The 20,396-nt window shown below is 39.2% G+C and overlaps 1 protein-coding gene across 1 annotated transcript; it reads right to left on the reverse strand.

The window, feature by feature from the left end:
* Positions 1-511: 511 nt before the first annotated feature.
* On the reverse strand, positions 512-19,572 carry LOC149841213 (histone-lysine N-methyltransferase). Its single transcript, XM_090003686.1, has 3 exons — positions 19,376-19,572; positions 1,390-1,458; positions 512-1,145 (listed from the first exon to the last, which is right to left on the reverse strand). The coding sequence occupies exons 1-3, from the start codon at positions 19,526-19,528 to the stop codon at positions 972-974; spliced, it is 396 nt and encodes a 131-aa protein (XP_089859812.1). The 5' UTR covers positions 19,529-19,572; the 3' UTR covers positions 512-971.
* Between the last annotated feature and the right edge of the window lie 824 nt (positions 19,573-20,396).

A 20,396-nucleotide genomic window follows, 5' to 3' on the forward strand; every position in this document is an offset into this window, starting at 1 on the left:
TCAGTCCAATGCTAGCCCAGAGAGATCCTTATCTACCAGCTAAGAGCGTGAGCTTAGGCCCACATGGCCATGCTGCCGGGCAAGGTTATGCAAGTCCATCTATGCGAACTGTGTGCACCTTCAAATCGGACCCCTTTTATGTTCGGCTTGGTCCAGACAATAGTCACAAATATCGGCCATTTCTTTTGTAAATCTCATGATTTTTTCATGGTTTTTCAGAACCAAAATGATATAAAAAAGTGACATTTTGGAAACATCACCTATTTTTAAGATGCTGTACTTTTATAAGGATGCTATTATATATTTTACACCAGGGCAGGTATTTTGAAACGCGTACAGCATATACATACATGAGATTTAAGTACCAATGGGCCTAATACTGCTTATCTCTGTTTGACATGAACTCATATGTTTTGGATAACACAAGATCAAGTTCTTTGCAAAGAAAAGGGTTCAAAGCAAGTGCAGAACAGATAAAGAAAGATCTTATAAACTGCGACAGTAATTGTTAATCTCGCAAACTTAATATTTGTTTTCCTGACTGAACATGCAGTCTGGGGAGTTAATTACAATTGGAGGGAAATATTACACCATTTCAGCAGTTACACACAGATATCAACTTCCGAAGGGGAAGTATGAGCCAAGCCAAAAGAGATTGGATGTGCAGTCAGCATCAAGATACATTCTCAACTTATACCTGCAGAGTTTACTGGACAAATCATGACATAGTTAACATATATGCTTGTACACCTAATTTGTTTCCTTGAATAAGCAAAGGGTTGGGTAGCCTCCCGTTCAGAGACTAGTTTGACTCGGCAAAACCCAGTCCCCTTGACCAATGAAAGACTGGAATTAACCAACTTAGCTGCAAACATGAAAACAAAACCAACAGCCTCTCTCTCTCTCTCTCTCTCACACACACACACACAACACCAAGTACATGAGGGACAAATATGTACGTCCAATGCTCCTCACTTTTGATCATGCTTTAGCTTTGGTTTGGCAAACACAGCCTTGGCTTCAGAGATGACTGAACTTTCTCTCTCTAAAACCTTCTCTAGTGCTTCAACCTTTTCCACAAGCTGTGCAACGCTTGAGCTTGAATCCCTCACCAACTTATCAGCTGTTTCCAGCGTGGCGCATAACTGTGAAATTCACAATTATAAACAAATAGAAACTAAGTCAAGCAAGCCTGAAGCCTAGACAGTGATCAGCACCAGACAAAAACATGACTTAGCCAAGAACCACAGAGACTAAGGTGATGTCTCTGAATTCATAGCCAAGTGGGTTGATGAAGTCCAGAAGCAAGCGGAGTTTCGAAGAAACCAATTTTACAGTCAAATTGCAGTTTCAGAACTTTGATACATAGTGTGTGAATTATGGCACCACCTTGAGAGTAAGACCGGCCCACGAGTGATCCGAGCTTTCCAAAGCCGCATTGAGCTGGTTATAATTTTCCTGATGTAAAAAGCAGAAAGATAAGATGGCTGATTTAGGTGACAAGATAATCTCACAACATGAGTCTGTGTTTCATCAACCGAAACCCTCCACTCAACTAGCAGCTAGAAGAAGCCCCTTCCCTAAGTCCTTCAATAGTAATTATTTCAATAAGCTTTTAAAGCTGCCTGCTGCAATGTTCAAGCCAAATATCTATCTGTTGAAATTCAATGACCTAGAAGACACATTAATAAATTTTAATTCTAGACTGCAGGATGAATTTTCACCATATCATTTATCACAACCAAGCAATTCCGTAGCATAAACTGTTCATTCCACCAGACCTGGGATGGGAACCATGGGATAGCACGAGAAAAATAAAAGGACTGATCTCCCAGATTCAGAACATAATGTGTCACTAGGGTGGGATAATTCTAGTGAAAGTAAATTTCACTGTTAAGAAGCTTCTTGCTGAGAATAACTATCCACCACCTTACTTTAAAATGTCCATCTGACTTTTGCTGAATACCCATTATTGTCTCAACAATTTTGATCCTTGATTAACACACTAACTCCAATACCTTGTTCATCAATGTGGCTTGCAAATTTTCTATCATCATGTTCAGTTTAAGAATCATGACACCTAATGATGTCCATAAAGCTATCTATGCAGTTCACAAAATCAACTATATAATATATGACACTTTAGTTGGCAACAAATAATAAACACCTTAAGATAGCAAACCGATGAAATTTCCTAGCCAATGAAGGGTTCACATCAGGCAATGCAAAACTATATATATATATATATATATATATATATATATATATATATATATATATATATACACGCACCACCGCACCCAAATTTTTTTAAGTTGGCATTTTCCAAAACTATAAAGATCGTGAGACCTGAGGGTTAAAGAAATCATAAATTTCACGAGGGATATAGTCAGTAAAATTCTCATTAGTTGGTTCTGAGAATTCAGTATCAGGAAGCCAAAACTTTACATACAACACCCTATTACTTGGTACTTAATGATCATTGTGATCTCATATATGAGTTTGGCACTGATCTCATATAGAATCAGTTCACAACCTTCCATATCCCACTCCTCTGGATGGCACAAATTAGGTTCACACAAATCTGCCAATGTGGAGTCACTTCTAAAGCTTCCGCAAGAACCTTTTTTTTGTTTTCTTTTTTCCCCCTTCCCTGAGAAACCCCATATGTACCTGATGTAAAGATTGTTAAAATACATGTAATCAATATATATATATATATATATATATATATATATATATATCATACCTGATAAGGGTATTCCTGTAATTCTGCCCAATAGGGGCATTGTAGTCTTTTTTTATTTTTATTTTTCTTTTTCTTTCTTTTATTTTTTGTTTTCTTTTTCCTAAAATGCATTTAATGCATTCACATTGGGGGTCCCAACTAAGAGTGGTTGGGCCCCCAACGGTAACAATTGTGACCGTTGGGAGCCCAACGACACCTTGTTGGGCCTCCCAATGTGGTCTCTCTCTCTTACTTTTCTCCCTCTCTCTCACTCCTTGCCTATAAATAAGTGGGGTCTCTCCCTTTGTAATGTATGGCTTCTTGAAGCCCTTTTTTGCATTTATAGCCATAGTTGGCTTTTGTGTATGTCCTTTTTGGACTTGTTCTTTGCTTTTTATATGTGAATGTCCATTGTGGGACATTGTTTTTATTTTCGCATATTTCATTACATGGTATCAGAGCCAAGTGTATGCTCTTGATTCTTGATATAGCTAGTTGACTAGTTATATTTTTCATATTGTATTTCTCTTTCTTGGTTTGTCTTCTTGAGTTTAAAATGGAAGGGGAACAAAAGAATGATCTCTCTTTCAAACTTAATGGTTCAAACTACATGATGTGGGCCGCCGCCATGGAGAACAACCTCAAGGGTAAAAAGCTTTGGGGATACGTCATGGGCACTATTCCGGAACTGCAACTCCAACTCACCAAAATGGATGGTGATCAAGAAAAGACTCTTGAAGGAAATGCCCGCATGAAGGCCATTGAAGATCACCAATCTAAAGTGAAAGATTGGGAAAGCAAGCATGCAAAAATTCTTGCTTGGTTCATGAACAATATGAAGCTTAAAATTTGCACAAACATTGTTAAAATTCGGATGACAAATGAAGCATGGTTCTTTGTGAAAGGTATGTATACTAAAAAAGACCTTGCTCGTCAATTCTTTCTTCAAGAAAAAATCTATACTATTAAGCCAGAGGAAATGGGTGTAAGAGATTACTTTAGCACCCTTGGACCCTTATGGGATGAGCTATCTCTACTAGAACCAAAGTGGGTTTCTAGTGAAGATGTGGAAGTAAGAAGATAACAAATGAAAAAAAAACACTTTTTTAAATTTCTACATGGGCTTAGGCCCGAATATGAACATGTTAGATCTTCCCTACTTCATAGATTTAAGCATATTCCTTTGGAAGATGCCATAGCCAAAATATGCCAAGAAGAAACTCGTCTTGGCATGATTAAAGGAGGAGATGAAGTTTTGGCCGTGTCTAAACCCGACAATCATGTGAAAGCCTATAAGACTCCACTTGACAGGCAAAATAACTATAATGGCAATTATAAAAAAGTCATTTGCCATCATTGCCAAGAATCAGGTCATATAAGACCTAATTGCCCTAAGCTAAATGAAGCACCAAAATAGTAAGGTTGCCTCCGTTGAAGAAATTACTCAAAAGAAGGAGACTATCAAAAGGAAGAAGTCCTTCTCTCTTGCTCAACTATCGGAAGCACTTAAAATTCTACTCAAATCGTCATCAACTTCGAGTGCCGCCATAGCTTCTTCTTCTCCTCCAGGTATGTTTTCTTGGATTCTTGATTCATGAGCTTCCTTTCATATGACCCCTCTTGAAAATGGGCTTTCCGATTTATGTAATAACTCTAAAAACTCTTATGTTTCAATCGTCGAGGGTACATCTTTACAAATAAAAAGTTTAAATTTTTTCAAAGATTTCTTTGTGCCAAACGTAAGAGTGGTCCCTCAACTTAATTTAAATCGCCTTTCTGTTTCTCAAATATGTGATCATGGATGTGAAATCTCCTTCTCAACTAAGGATTGCTCTATACAGGATCTCTGGTCCGGGAAGCAGATTGGGCAAGGCCATAGGAGGGGAGAACTTTATTACATGAGTAACTTGAAACTTCCCACTAACTCTTTTTGTAATCATGTCCAAGATAAAAATATTGAAACTTGGCACCAAAGACTTGAACATCCAAGTTTCTCAAAAATGTACTCCTTTAATTTTGGAAAGAAATTTTGTAATGAGAAACATTTTGTTTACAAAAATTGTATTTTTGGAAAAATGAAATCCACTCATTTTCCAAATAGAACTTTTGTGTCCAAAAGACCTTTTGAGTTAGTCCATTCAAACGTTTGGGGCCCTTCTCTGGTCATATCGAAAGGAGGATACTCCTATTATGTTACTTTCATTGATGGCTACACTAGATATGTGTGGATCTATTTTCTCAATTTAAAATCTGAAGTCTTTGACTTCTTCAAGAAATTTCATATGATAGTAAAAAATCAACTTTCAAGTAATATCTCTACTCTTAGATCTGATTCGGGTAGAGAGTATCTATCAAATGAATTTCAAAATTATTTGGAAACAAATGGAATTTGTGATCAAAGATCATGTCCTAGGACTCCTCAACAAAATGGTCTAGCCGAAAGAAAGCATAGACACATTTTGGAAACCACTAGGACACTTCTTATTTTTAAAGAAATTCCAAAAAGTTATTGGGCCGAAGCCGCTTTAACTTCAACTTACTTGATAAATAGAATGATATCTTCATCCTTACAAAATACATCTCCATATGAAAAATTATCTGAAAGAACACCCAATTTCAATAGATTAAGAATTTTTGGGTGTAAATGTTTTGTCCTTACACATAAAAGAGATAAATTATCTCCTAAAGCTATTGAATGTGTTTTCTTAGGATATGGAGAAATTCAAAAGGGTTTTAGATGCTTCGACCTTAAAAATAACAAACTATATGTATCTAAAGATGTAACCTTTTTAGAAAATGAAAATGGTTTTGAGAAAACTAAAGATATTGACGAAAGCAAATATGCTTTCTTATTTGATCTTCTCTCTCAAGAAGATGTGACTCCTCAAGAAGAGGAAATCTCTAATGATTTGTTGAATGATCTAGAGGATATTCCTCTTAACAATGTTGAAAATGAAAGTGAATAGACCCATCCAAACCTATGTTAGGCGCAGTCAACAAGTTTCCATGAGTGCCTTAGAAAAATACTCTCACGGTTCCAACATAGAAGAAACCTCTTTAAGGAGATCCGGACGAATCTCCAATCCTCTTAATAGGTTTGTTTCCTATGAGTCTCTAACACCAAAGTATAGAGCGTGTCTAATTGCGTTACACTCTTTTCATGAGCATTCACATTATAATGAAGCCAAAAACATTCCCTAGTGGGTTGAAGCCATGAACTTAGAACTTAGTACCCTTGAAAAGGCAAAAACTTGGGAAATAACCTCATTACCCACTGGAAAGAAATCTATTGGATGTAGATGGGTCTTCAAAATTAAAACTAAAGTGATGGGTCATTAGAACGCTATAAAGCCCGATTGGTAGCAAAATGATACGTTCAAGAATACGGTATATACTATAAAGAAACATTTGCTCTCGTAGCTAGGATGACTAGTGTTAGGACTCTTATTATGATTGCGTTAGTTAAAAAATGACCTATTTATCAATTAGATGTTAAGAATGTGTTCCTAAATGGTGAATTAAATTAAGAGGTTTACATGGATCCTCCACCAGGAGTATATATTTGTGAAAATAAAACTCTCAAACTTAAAAAGACATTATATGGTTTAAAGCAAGCTCCAAAGGCTTGGCATGATAGATTTAGTAATGTAACGACAAGTTTAAATTTTCGCTCATGCTATATTGACACTGATTTGTTTGTGAAAAGTGCAGGGTCTTTAGTAGTTATTCTACTACTTTATGTTGATGATATGATCATCATTGGAAGTGATGAGCAAGAAATTAATGATATTAAGAAAGTTTTAAAAGAGAATTTTGACATGTCTGACCTTGGTTTCTTAAGATATTTTTTAGGAATTGAAGTAGTGTCTTCTCCCCGAGGGTACATTTTCTCTCAGATGAAACTTGTTGCTGACCTATGTCACATGGGTGCAGGTGCGGGTGCGACACGGGTGCAGCGCAATTCCAAAAAATTTGGACACAGGGACTCGGCTATATATATATATATATATATATATATATATATATATATATATATATATATATATATATATGACAATAAATTAACACATAAAGATTGTAAATTTTAAAGCAAAAATAAAAAAACAATTCTTAACAACACAAACTTACAAAAATATAACACATAAAGAAGCTTGTGAGTAAGATAAACAACAAAACTTATCATAAATCTGCCTCATCGTCTGAATTAGAGGGAAAAACAGGATCAAGGTAGTCCATGTTGAGAGTATGTAAATTATGTTCTCCCTCCAAGTCAAAATCTTTTGGATTTACATCTCAATTCTTGGATGGTCCACAACTGCATCAAAAAATGACTATATTAGTATCTAACTTAAAACTTTGAATACAAATATTTAAATACAATTTTTTAATACAAAGAAAAAAAAAGTACCTATACTCTTCTTTGGTGCAGCGAGAAATTAATCGTAGATTTCAGTGAACATAAACCAAATCCTCTGCTCTTTTACTAGTGAGTTTGTTTCTTTTAATGTTGTGAATTTGAGCATATGTACTCCAATTTCTTTCACAACAAGATGATGTAACAGGTTGGGATAACAACTTCATTGCAAGACGTTGCAAATTTGGTGTCTTTGATCCATATGTTGCCCACCAATTAAGGAGATCTTTCCTCGTCCCTTGCCACAAGTGCTGCTAAAGAATCAAATCTCCCAGTAGAAAACTTGCCAAACTCACTATTTACAACCTTAAACATGTGAGGATCATTAAAAAGTCTTCCTAAATATATCATTATATTTCTTGATATCTCAGGATCTTCATTTGGAGAAACACGATCGACACCTGCTCTCAACCATTTTTTTGCATAGTATTTTGGATTAAGAGTGTGTATCATGCAATGCAAAGGTGCATTGCTTTTATTCCATCTTCTCACTAAAACTGAATTTACATGATTGTAAAATTCTGAATCATCAAGTGCAATATCTTTCTTCTCATGTTTAAAAATGATACTTTGAACTTTTTCAATCATATTGTCCCACATTTCATAAATTCTATGAAGCATGGGTACATCTCTGTCAACTTCTCTCAACATTTCCCAAATAGGCTCTGTAAATTCAACAAAATATGTAATTTTATCCCACCAAAAATCATCACAGATGCATTTTTTGATAGCTTGAGCCTTGACATCATCTTTAATACGATAAAAATCTCAATCTTGATCAGCCACCATCATCATCAATGCATTCTTGAGTTGCTTAATTCTTTTTATCATAACAATGAGAGAAGCAAAACGAGTTTTAACAACTTTCAGTAACTTGAGATCAGAATGCCTATTAAATATAGAAAGGGCATGATGATGGTTTACAACAAAATTTCTAATATTTCGAACATAATGCTCTATTTCCTCAATCCACAAGCACATTTCATGTGCATGTGCATCATCTTTTGATGGATTGCATATACTCTTAAGTGCTAAATTTAAACTGTGTTGCACAAGGAGTCCAAAAAATATGTGAATATGTATCTTCACTTGCCAAATTCATTCTTGCATGACTGCAAACTGGAGCATTGTCAGTAATGATTTGCACCACACTTTCTTCACTCACTTCTTTTATCACTTCGACAAATAATCTCTTTAAATATTCAACATCTTTATACTCTCTAGATGCATCAACAGTCTTCAAAAAGATTGGCCCATTAAGTGAGTAAGCAATGAAGTTTATCAGTGGTCGCCTTTGTATATCAATCCACCCATCTGAAACAATCGACACTCCATGTCGTTTTTATGCAAATTTTTGGGTCTCTAACAAGTCTTCAATTCTATTTTTTCCTCTGCAAGAATGATTGTTCTTAGTTTTTCTGAACTAGGAGGCAAATAAACACTCAAATTGCAATTAGCCAAAGATGTAATCATATCTTTCCAGTATGGACTTCTAGCTACATTAAAAGGAATTGAGCTTGAGTAAAAGAATCAACCAATCTTTTTATCAATTTCTGCTCTTGTCATGTTTTTGAATGACACTTGTATTGTTTTATTGCTTTCCATCTTTTTTTTCTTTAAAAACTCTTCTTATATATCACTAGCAGTAGGAAAAGACAAATTAATCGAATCGCTTCTCATCTCTGCAATTTTCTTCTTTTCAGCTTTCTCTTGTTCTTTTTTTAATTGCTTTAACATGTCTTTGTCAACCCCATAACATGCTATAATTCCTTGACCACGAATATGCAAAAGATGTACTTTCACACGCGTATAAGAACCTGTGAAAACAGTCTTACATAGATTACAATGAAACTGCACATTCCCGCCACCACCACTACTAGCTTTTAACCCTTTGTCACAAGCCTCCAAAGTGGTTGAGAAACTTCTAATTCACGGTTAGAACTTGAACCAAATGTATTGATACTACCGCTAGAACTCACCATTATATCTGAAAAGTGAAAACTGAAAAGAAAATAAGTAAATAAAATAAAGTTAATAAACACTTCAAAATAATAGTAATAGGAGCTCCAGGTTCGTTCCACCTGTGCAAATCAGGTTCAAACCAGGTTCGAGATAGGGGGCCTACCCCCTATCTAACACAAAAAGGAGGGGTAGGGCAAGCCCCTGCTGAACCTTATCCGTGTTAGGGGCTTCGCCCTTGCCAAAAAGCCAAAGGCAGCAGAGAAAACGAGGAGGGGCCGAGCCTCTCCTCATTTTCCTTTTGTTCGGCAGGGGTAAGAAGGAGTGGGGGAAGGAGGGGGCTCGGCTGACAAGCCGAGCCTTGCCACGTCGGACAGAAGGGAAACGAGGGGTCGAGCCTCTATTCTGTGAATCGAAGGCAAAGGGAGGGGCTAAGCCCCTCTTCTGCGAGCAGCCCCCCCCCCCTCCCTGCACCCTCTGCTCGCAGAAGAGGGGCTTAGCCCCTCCCTTTGCCTTCGATTCACAGAATAGAGGCTCGACCCCTCGTTTCCCTTCTGTCCGGCGTGGCAAGGCTCGACTTGTCAGCTGAGCCCCCTCCTTCCCCCACTCCTTCTTACCCCTGCCGAACAAAAGGAAATGAGGAGGAGCTCGGCCCCTTCTCGTTTCCCCTATTGTTCGACGGGGCAAGGATCGGCCTGTCAGCCGAGCCCCCTCCTTCCCCCACTCCTACTTCTTACCCATGTGATAAAAGGGAAATGAGGAGGGGCTGAGCCCCTCCTCTATGAATCGAAGGCACAGGGAGGGGTCGAGCCCCTCTTCTGCGAGCAGAGGGTGCAGGGAGGGGGGGCGAGCCCCTCTTCTGCGAGCAGAGGGTGCAAGGAGGGAGGCTGCGAGCAGAGGGTGCATGAGGGTCGATCGACATACCTGTTGAGTGTTGACGGAGGGGGAAACGGTGGCTGCCTGTGCGTACCATCGCCGGAGTCTGGATCGTCAGCGTGGATGTAGGAGAAAGCTGCAGGGGCTGAGGGGGAGAGGCAAAATCGAGAGAGTAAGCCCCTCCCCTTGTCGCTAAACCCCTTTTAAGGTTCGGCTGGAAAAGAAATTTGGATCTGGGTCGGTTCCGGACCCGACCCGACCCAGATCCAAAACGTAATTTAAAAATCGAAATGGACATTTTTAGACTCGGTCAAAGTTGACTGAGTCCAAAATGTGGACGGACTCGGCCTCGACTCGTTGACCGAGTCCAACTCGGCGTTGACCAAGTCCGGGCCGAGTCCGAAGCCGCACTCGAGTCCGCACCCATGTCGACTCGGGTGTGGCACCTCCTTAGCTGAGTCCGTGTGACATAGCTGCTGACATTTGTTCCAAGTCTGGCATCTCCAACGATAAGAAGACAGAAACCCCTGAAGTTATTAATGCAAAGTTAAGGTCGGAAGATGGAACACTCCTCGAGGATCCTACTCCCTACCGCCAACTTGTTGGGTCTCTGACCTACTTATCCATCACTCAACCAGACATAGCTCATGCAGTTCACTCAGTCAGTCAGTTTCAACATGCACCTACAACTGTGCACATGAGTGCAGTCTTAAGGATAGTCAGATACATCAAAAACACCATAACTAAGGGAGTTTTTCTTTCCTCTTCGTCATCACTTGATTTAATTGCTTATATTGATGCTGATTGGCGAGGAAATCCCAATGATAGAGTCTCAACCATGGTTGGCAGTCGAGGAAGCGAGAACGGGAAGCGAAGCACTTTCAAAATTTTAGGAAGCGGGAAGCATGGGACGACTTAGAAGCGATTCACGATCCGTCTCGGAAGCGAAAAAAGAGGGGAAAATAAAATAAAAAAATAAAATAAAAAAATAAAATAAAAAAGGGAGAAGCGTGGGAGAAGCGAGAGGGAAACACGCTTCCCATTTATGGGAAGTGCGCTTCCCAAAAAAGGGAAACACTTCCCTACACGTTTCGAAAGTGTGACGTTTCACGCTTTCAAAACGCGCTTCGGGGAAGCACGCTTTCCCATACGCCTAGGCGTTTCCGGTAACTCTGGTCTCAACTACTGGTTTTTGTGTTTTCTTAGGTGACTATGATTTTTTGGAAATGCAAAAAGCAACACAAAGTATCATTGTCCTCAAAAGAAGCGGAGTATCGTGCAATGGCCACTACAACCATGAAGCTTGTGTGGCTTAGAAGTCTCCTCAATGATATGGGCATAGTCATCTCTACTCCTTCGAAGATGTGTTGTGACAACAAAAGCGCAATCTATATCGCAAGCAATCACACCTTCTATGAGCGTACTAAACACATCGAGATGGACTGCCACTACGTTCGTGATGAATACCTAAGAGGAACCATAGCACTGCCTTACGTTATTTCCGAGTACCAGTTGGCGGACTTCTTCACTAAAGCCCTTGCAGCTCCCCATTTTATGTTCCTTCTCAGCAAGCTTTCGGTTATATCCCCGTAAAGCTTAAGGGAGGGTGTTAAAATACATGTAATCAATATATATATATATATATATATTCAATCATACCCAATAAGGGTATTCCTATAATTCTGCCCATTAGGGGCATTGTAGTCTTTTTTTATTTTTGTTTTTGTTTTTCTTATTTTCCTTTTTCTTTCTTTTATTTTTTGTTTTCTTTTTCCTAAAATGCATTTAATGCATTCACATTGGGGGTCCCAACTAAGAGTCATTGGGCCCCCAACTGTCACAATTGGGCCTCCCAATGTGGTCTCTCTCTCTTACTTTTCTCCCTCTCTTTCACTCCTCCTTGCCTATAAATAAGTGGGGTCTCCCCCTTTGTAATGTATGGCTTCTTGAAGCCCTTTCTTGCATTTATGAGAATTTATGTTTGCAAGCCATTGTTGGCTTTTGTGTATGTCCTTTTTGGACTTGTTCTTTGCTTTCTATATGTGAATGTCCATTGTTGGACATTGTTTTTATTTCAGCATATTTCATTACAAAGATTTCATTCATTAATTAAAACATTCAATTAATGCATATCATTACACCAGGTACATGAGTGTTTATCAATCCACTGTTCTCCAGCCTAGTCCAAAGGCTTCTTTCTATATGAATGCATCCAGAACAGCTAGAAGTCAAGGAATACAATATATCATATAGTTAAGACAAACAGAGAATATCAAAAAATGGAATCTGGCAGCCATATCCATGATTGATCCTTCTGTAACTGTTCATATCCAACTGATCCCAGATGGATTATTTCAGTCCCAGTAGCCGGGTCTGAAGGGTATTCCTTTAGAAGGTATTACATGCTAAGTTATATACATTGCAATTCTCCATCATTTGTGGCCCTACAATTATATGATTGTGCTGAAACATTAGAAGGAACCTAGATAAGGATGTATATGGTTCTGATGAAACATCCTAAAAAGGTCTTGGAAAGGTCAGCATGAAGAAATAAGTGGTGTACAGTTTACACAACAGCCTTATTCTGCTTTAATGCAAAATGTGGATGTATGCTTGGATATATAACTGACTTTACAAATATTGTCATACTCATTGAAAGAATATCTACAACATAAAGAGAGGCCTTTACCTCACCATTCATGTTTGTGCACACCTTTAGAAAGCAAAAGTAAGAAAATCAATTTATAATAGAACTACAAATAAAGGGCCACAAACAAACACTAATTTCACTGCTAATACCCAAGAAAAAAAATCTAAAGTAGACCTATAGAATCTGAAGATCTCACTAAAAAAGTAATGAAATAAGTCTGACAACTATGAGCAACCTCACTGATCACAAATATCTGAGTGAACCAATCCATCAAATCACTATTCACCATAGCCACACATATCAGCAATATTTTCAAAATATTGTGATATTATCGTGATATTATTGATGTAAAAACAAAAAATGAATTTTACACGCAAAATCATGTGATATTTTGAAAATATCAGGAATTTCAATTTACCACAATAATTTTAGGACTTCATATTTATGTTTTATTGCTTCTTTGTCTAACATATATTTTTTCTTATGTTTATATTCATGTTTTATTGCTTCTTTGCTTAACATGTATTTTTTCTCATTTTTTAACTTTTAAACTTTTTATTTTTCAAGATTTTCCAGATATTTATTGAGAACAATAATATTCCAAGATTTTTCCTCGCAGAGATATAACTGAGACCGATATTTGTAGCTATGTTGTTCACTAACTGCACTTTAAAACAGAAGATCCAGAGTCATGGAAGAATGCAGTTTACATTTGCCAACAATACTGTCAAAGGTAGATAAGAGACCAAATCTAACTATTCTTTTTTTTAACTATTCAAACCTTGACATGAGATCTTATTGCATTAATTTTAAATGCAATTTGAATAAAGCCAAGAACCACCTTGTTATTATTGATGCTGTCATGCACAAATTTGTTATTAGCTGAAAAGTGACTTTCGAAATCGGTGTAGCTATTTTCCAATAAAAGCCTTGGACAACAAAAACTCCATTCACATGAAAGGGATGTATAACATGTTCATAAAAAGAAATTTAGAATTTTGTAGTGCTAATATTATACATTTATAACAATAATATCAGAATAAATGTTGTTTCTCATGTGGATGCATGGTCATCTGTTTGAACCTTCATCAGGTCGAGTGAACCATCCACATCACTGCAATTTGCAGAAGTGCAAGTCAATCAACCACCTAAATATGTCAAAATCTATGTCACAGGGATTCGGCTAGCAGGGTGCCGCACCCACGTCGATGCGACGCGACGCGGGTGCGGGTGCGGCACCGGGTGCTGTCAACCCGACCCTGGGTGCGGTCAACGCACCCAGGGTCATTTTGGTCCAATTTTTTGAACTTAAAAAAATAATTGCCAAGAAAATTTTTTTTGCCCTATATGTCACAGGGATTCTCCAACTAGGAGCCGCACCCGCACCCAATGCGGTCAACCTGACCCTGGGTGCAGTCAACGCACCCAAGGTCATTTATGTCCAACTTTTGGACTATATATATATATATATATAATTTTTTTTTTGCCACACCCCCGCACCCGAGTTTTTTGGAAGTGCCGCATCCCTGCACCCGCACCCATGTGACATAGGTCAAAATGAAGCATATTACTACAGGTCTCCTTCCCACTAATCTGCAGACCGTGCAACCAGCCACTGTATTCTTCAGGGTGCATGATCCAGCACAAAGTCAACATTTTTCATCATTATAGATTTATAGTCCTCTACACCTTTTGTGACGAGACCTATTTTACATCTATTCCTTCATGTTTACTTTGCTTCATTTGAGTGTTATCACCAAGATTTGAAAATGATTCAATAAATCAACATTCAGGGACTATCTCAGCATTGCGCCATGCAAAGCCAGGTACTTGGTGCACACACAGGTGCACTCCACTGAGACTATACCCTATTGATGAATCCCTTCACTGATTCATTTTTGAAAACCAGAGGATTTCATTTAGCGAGTAAATGTTGGATGTGTGGGTTGGAAGAGGAGACAAATGCACAATTATTTAATGATTGCAGTTTTTTCAATAATTTGATTTTTTTTGGAAGATGAATGAAAACTCCACGTTCAGGGAAGTGCTTTTGGCATCAGAGATGCAAAAGAAAGGCTCCAAATGGATCTTCTTTAGGTGTTGTTGGCTGCTTATTGCCTGGAGATCCGTTTGGCTGGAACGGAAACGCTAGAACTTTTAATTGTTGGGATATGCTCCTCCTTACCGGTAGCCGGCGCAGGAACAGGGAAAATACAACAATAAAAACTGTGTTAAACAAAAAAAAACAAACAGGGGAGACTTTGAACCTGATGCACCCATTGATGGACTGCGACTGTTGCCGATGGTGGAGGTCGACTGGTGCAGAGGAGAGCCGGTGAGCAGTGGTTGATCAAGCAAGGAATGGTTTCTCCTCAGCTGAGTTGCAGCCTCCACGAGCGCATGCTCTCTTTATGCAACCGGTGAGCAGGATCTATTCCCTGCTGATGGAAATCGATTCTATGGAAAGGTAAGAACTTAGAAGAAAACCCTCTCTCTCGATTTTCCTGTATTTCTCATGTATTTGGGTCGCTCATGGTGCCCATATATATAGAGCACAGGGTGTGAACGGTTTGCGTAACCGTTCCCTCTTGATCATCTGCTGCTTTATTGGAAGGATCACCTCGGATGGAGGGTGTATCCACATCGTGGATAACCATCACTACTTTAGTGGTGGTTAATCCAACATTCTCCCACTTGATCCGACAATAAACACTTAACCAGAAAACTTTATGGTAATGACTTGATGAATATATTGGCCTTTATGATCTATTCTATAGATCCTTAGTTGAATCTCTAATCCTTATGAGATTAACAACAAAAAATAATGAGAATCAAGAACTGAAAGTGATCACTTTATTTATATGCATATGTCAAAAAGAGTTTAACAAGCCCATCCTCATTACATATTCGGAATATAATCCCGGTGTTAGCCCTTTAGTAAGAGGATCAACGATCATCCCTTTGGTACCAATATTAACAATATGCACTAAATGATTCTCCGTCCTTTCTTTAACAACAAAATACTTCAATTCCATATGCTTACATGACGTAGTACTTTTGTTGTTATTCGAAAATGACATTGCAGCTTCATTATCACAGTAGACCTTCAGTGGCTTCCCAATGAAATCAACCACCTTTAACTGTGATATGAAATTCTTTAACCATATAGCCTGCAAGGTAATCTCGTATAATGCTATGAATTCTGTCTTCATGGTGTGGGCAACAATGGTCGTCTGCTTCTCGCTCCTCCAAGAGATGGCGCCCCCAGCAAGTAAGAAGATGTACCCAGTAGTAGACTTTCTACTATGAAAACATCCTCCTAAGTCCGCATCTGAGTAGCCAATGACCTCGAGGTGATCAACTTTATGATACGTCAATATATAGTCTTTTGTCCCTTGCAAGTACTACAAGACTTTCTTGGCAGCCTTCCATGAAAAAGTTGTATCATATACCCGACCCAAGTTCTGGGTCTGAATATTATACCAGACCCGGATCCATTCTGTATACCAAAACATATAAATATATGTCTTTAGGTCACGATTTCATTGATTGAAATCGTGACAGCCACAACCCCTCTTCTTTTATTCTTCTCTCTTTCTCTCAATACAGGTTCTACTTAGAATTCTAACATGGTATCAGAGCCGAGATCCATCTAGGGGTTGAAGAGGCTTCCAAAAGGTGCGTCCGACCAGAGGTTTGAGGATTCCTTCATCTCTTGTCTTCTTTAGTTTTGTTCCTTCTTCATCTCTCGTTTCTTCATTTCTTCTCTAGTTCTTTTCTGGTGGATTCACGTCTCACATGAATCCCTAAATTCACGTGTGAGGAGTTCACGTGAATCCTCTTCTTCGTCTGGTATATTCAGATCTGGTGCACCAGATCTGTACCCTCTGCGTATCCCTTCTTCTTTCTCACTTGGACTGGAATATTGGGATCTGACTGTGAAGTTGCGTCAGATCTGATATTAATTTTTTTTTTTTTTTGCTGTCCAGATTTGTTGTGTGACAGTAGGTTTTCAATTTGATTCTTATTCCTTCAAGTGTCTCCCCTTGCAGTCTATTTCTTCTCGTTGTCACAGCTAGTATTCACATTGTGTTTTGTCTGAAAATAGAGTTAGTTTCAAATTATGCTCAACGTGTGAGGAGTTCCATTTCATTAATCTCAAATCTTATAAAAAAAAAAAGGTGGAAGAGAAAACTTAGATCTGGAGATCTGGTCCCCTTTTAAATATGACAGTCTCTGATCGCCAGTTTTTGAAGGTTACTCAGCTTCTCAAAAAAAAAGAAAGAAAGAGGTGATCAACAAACTTCTCTGCCAATAGACTGAGCACTTCGTGAATACCCTTGTTAAATTTCTTTTCTTCATGGATTCTCATTCTTCTCAATCGAGTCTTTCTTCGAGTTTTCTCAATCAGCTTGTTTTCGAAAAGTTATGTAACGCCCCAAAATTTCAAACTTGCGAACCTTTTTAGAAAAACATGCAAGAGACTAGAAATATTTTTTTCCTTCAGAGTTTGTTTATGAAATCAGCGGAAGATTTTTTTTTTGTTAAATCAGAAGGCAAGCTGACAACTTTGGGCGCGTTAGCTAAAAGAACCGAAACTCACAAAATTCGGGTATCATAAGGAAAATCCGATACTGACGCCTGGTTTTTCGGCAATAACTCCCGAACCGTTTGTCAGATTTCGGATTTCTTGGTTGTTGTGGAGAGCTGACGAAACTCTCTACGAGTTTCATGTTTCGCGTTTTTGCCGAAACAGCCTGCAAACAGCCAGAAAATGGCAGCCTTTCGGCTGCAGTTTAGAATATATATATATATATATATATATATATATATATATTCAGTTTTTTTTTTTTCTGGTTTCATTTTCTTTGTGGGTTGCATGGAAAAGGGTTGCAGCCCTGGTCCGAGCCCCCACTAGGCTCGAACCAGGGGTTGCATAGCCCCTTTCCCCTTTCTTGGTCTGCCAATAGGCAGGTAGGGACTGGGTGCCCTTGGCACCCGGGCTTTTCCCCCTTGGCGCACCCATTTGGTGGGGGCGTCGGCCAGTGTGTGGCCTGGTCTGGACCCAGGGCTGGGTCAGACCAGGAGCCATAGACCTAAGGTCTGTGGCTGGTGGTTATCCCTTGGCCTCACACGGTCTGGACCTGCATGCAGGCTGGTCGGCACCACCCAACCGGGTGATAGGCACCCATGGGCGCACCCTTTTTTTGTTGTTAATCTCATAAGGATTAGAGATTCAACCAAGGATCTATAAAATAGATCATAAAGGCCAATCTATTCATCAAGTCATTCCTATAAAGTTTTCTGGTTAAGGGTTTATCGTCGGATCAAGTGAGAGAATGTTGGATTAACTACCACTAAAGTAGTGATGGTTATCCACGATGTGGATACACCCTCCATCCGAGGTGATCCTTCCAATAAAGCAGCAGATGATCAAGAGGGAACGGTTACGCAAACCGTTCACACCCTGTGCTCTATATATATGAGTACCATGAGCGACCCAAATACATGAGAAATACAGGAAAATCGAGAGAGAGGGTTTTCTTCTAAGTTCTTACCTCTCCATAGAATCCATTTCCATCAGCAGGGAATAGATCCTGCTCACCGGTTGCATAAAGAGAGCATGCGCTCGTGGAGGCTGCAGCCCAGCTGAGGAGAAACCATTCCTTGCTTGATCAACCACTGCTCACCGGCTCTCCTCTGCACCAATCGACCTCCACCATCGGCAACAGTCGCAGTCCATCAATGGCTGCATCAGGTTCAAAGTCTCCCCTGTTTGTTTGTTTTTGTTTAAAACAGTTTTTGCTGTGTATTTTCCCTGTTCCTGCGCAGGCTACCGGTAAGGAGGAGCATACCCCCAACATGTTATTCCTACCTTGTATTCCCTCTCTCTTCGCATTTGGGTGACACCCCGTCCCCTGCTTATGTACTGTCTATTATGTTTTAATGCCAATGATTTCTGTTTTCTCTCAAAAAAGATAGTGGAGATCCAGATAGAAAAAAAGGTGTAAATCCGGGCTGGCTACTCCGCGCTTTTCTGAAGGGTTATATCCTGAACACATTAGGGCTCTGTTTGGGAGCCGGTGTGCGGAGGGATTCGAGAAGGGCGACGGGAGAGGCGTCGATATCCACGGATTCGACAACAACATCCTTGCGTGGAAGCAGTCGAAATTCGCAGATTTTAACGTCGACGTCCCTCCAATCTCCGATCCTCATCCCAACTCAGCGACACCAAACAGCGGAGCCGATGGGGATCTGGTGAATCCCCGTCAGCCGCTTCCAACTCGGGCTCTCAAACGGAGCCTGGATGTATTTGTCCATAAGGAAGAAATTACACGATTCAAAAGGTGTGTGCAACCTGGAATTGAGATGTAAAGAGCCCAGATACTCTATTATAACCTTATGAGATATACCATAAGAAGGAAAACCGATGTTGGTCAATAAATTGCTTAATAAAAAAATTTTGGGGGGTTGGGGGGGGCGCGGGGGCGGGGTCATGAATGAATCCAGCTGAGCAATTTTCTTCTCCTTTTTATGATGGATTGGAAAGAGGAAATTAATGAAGCAGCTAGAATGAATATAAATGGGCAGAGGGAAAAATGTTAAGCCGTGTGATCAAATGCCAAATCAAAAAGATGGTGACCACTCAATAGCTACTGAACGCAGGAAAAAACCACACTAAGAATTTCTTTCGCATCAGAAAAGGGTGCAACACCGATTCCATCCGAGAAACAGATCAAACGGTTACCTGAAACAAGAGTTGAAGATCGAGAGGATGGCGAATAGAAGAAGAAGATGCTTCACCGGAAACAATGGATTCGCTGGGGGGGTCGACGCCACTCCCTTCCCCAACGTCGCTCAACAGATCGCCAATGCAGAGCAGAGGTCCACCGGAGCTCATCTCTCTCTCTCTCTCTCTCTCTCTCTCCACTGAGTAATTGACCAATCTCTATTTTTCTCCGTGTTCAGTTTGAAAATAAAGAGAGAGAAAAAACTCAAAATGAAAACGTGACCCTGTGTTCAGTTTGAAAATAAAGTCCGAATTTTTTGTTGCCATCTGGTGAAAAAAGTAAAACGGGAAAATATCGGCAGCCAAAAACTTGCGAGAAATAGAAAATTTTTGAAAACCTCACGTTTTGGGGGTAAAATATGGGTAATAATAAACAAATGATTTTTTTTAAGTATGAAATAAAAATAAAAATATTTAAAAATAAAAACACACGATTTTTTGGGGATAAATATCTGTTAGAAACATGTTAAGCTTGGAATGCAGTTTGAGAAGTATGGATGCAATCCCTGTTGAGCAAACTCGTAAGTACAGAAAATCGTGGGACAAGAGCACTTCTCACATTGAACGTATTACACACTCAAGATTGCTTTAAGACGCTGTGCGTCTGCATGGCTAGTCACTGCACTATCGCTCTACAATATGGTTGAAGGACGATTAGACGTGTAACCGGGTCCGGTTAGGTTCGGGTCTTGTCTGACCTGATTATGAATCAGGTCTAAAATAAGACCCAGACCCAACCTAATTCGGATTCGAAGACAGCTACAGACTGTGGACCCATATGGGTTAATGGTTCGGGTCTTTAGTAGAACCATTTTGATTCTAATTGGATTTGAGTCTGGTACATAAAGGTCAAGGGTTGGGGTTTCAGTTGAGGTCTTGATATGAACAATACACTAGAGCCAATTACATACCAATAAAATACGCAAAATGAATGTACTGTATGATAAATCTAATGCATTTCTCAAAAAAAAAATTATAA

The sequence above is a fragment of the Nuphar pumila genome, chromosome 4, assembly GCF_984573655.1.
Source record: "Nuphar pumila chromosome 4, dmNupPumi1.hap1.1, whole genome shotgun sequence".
Taxonomy (NCBI): Eukaryota; Viridiplantae; Streptophyta; class Magnoliopsida; order Nymphaeales; family Nymphaeaceae; genus Nuphar; species Nuphar pumila.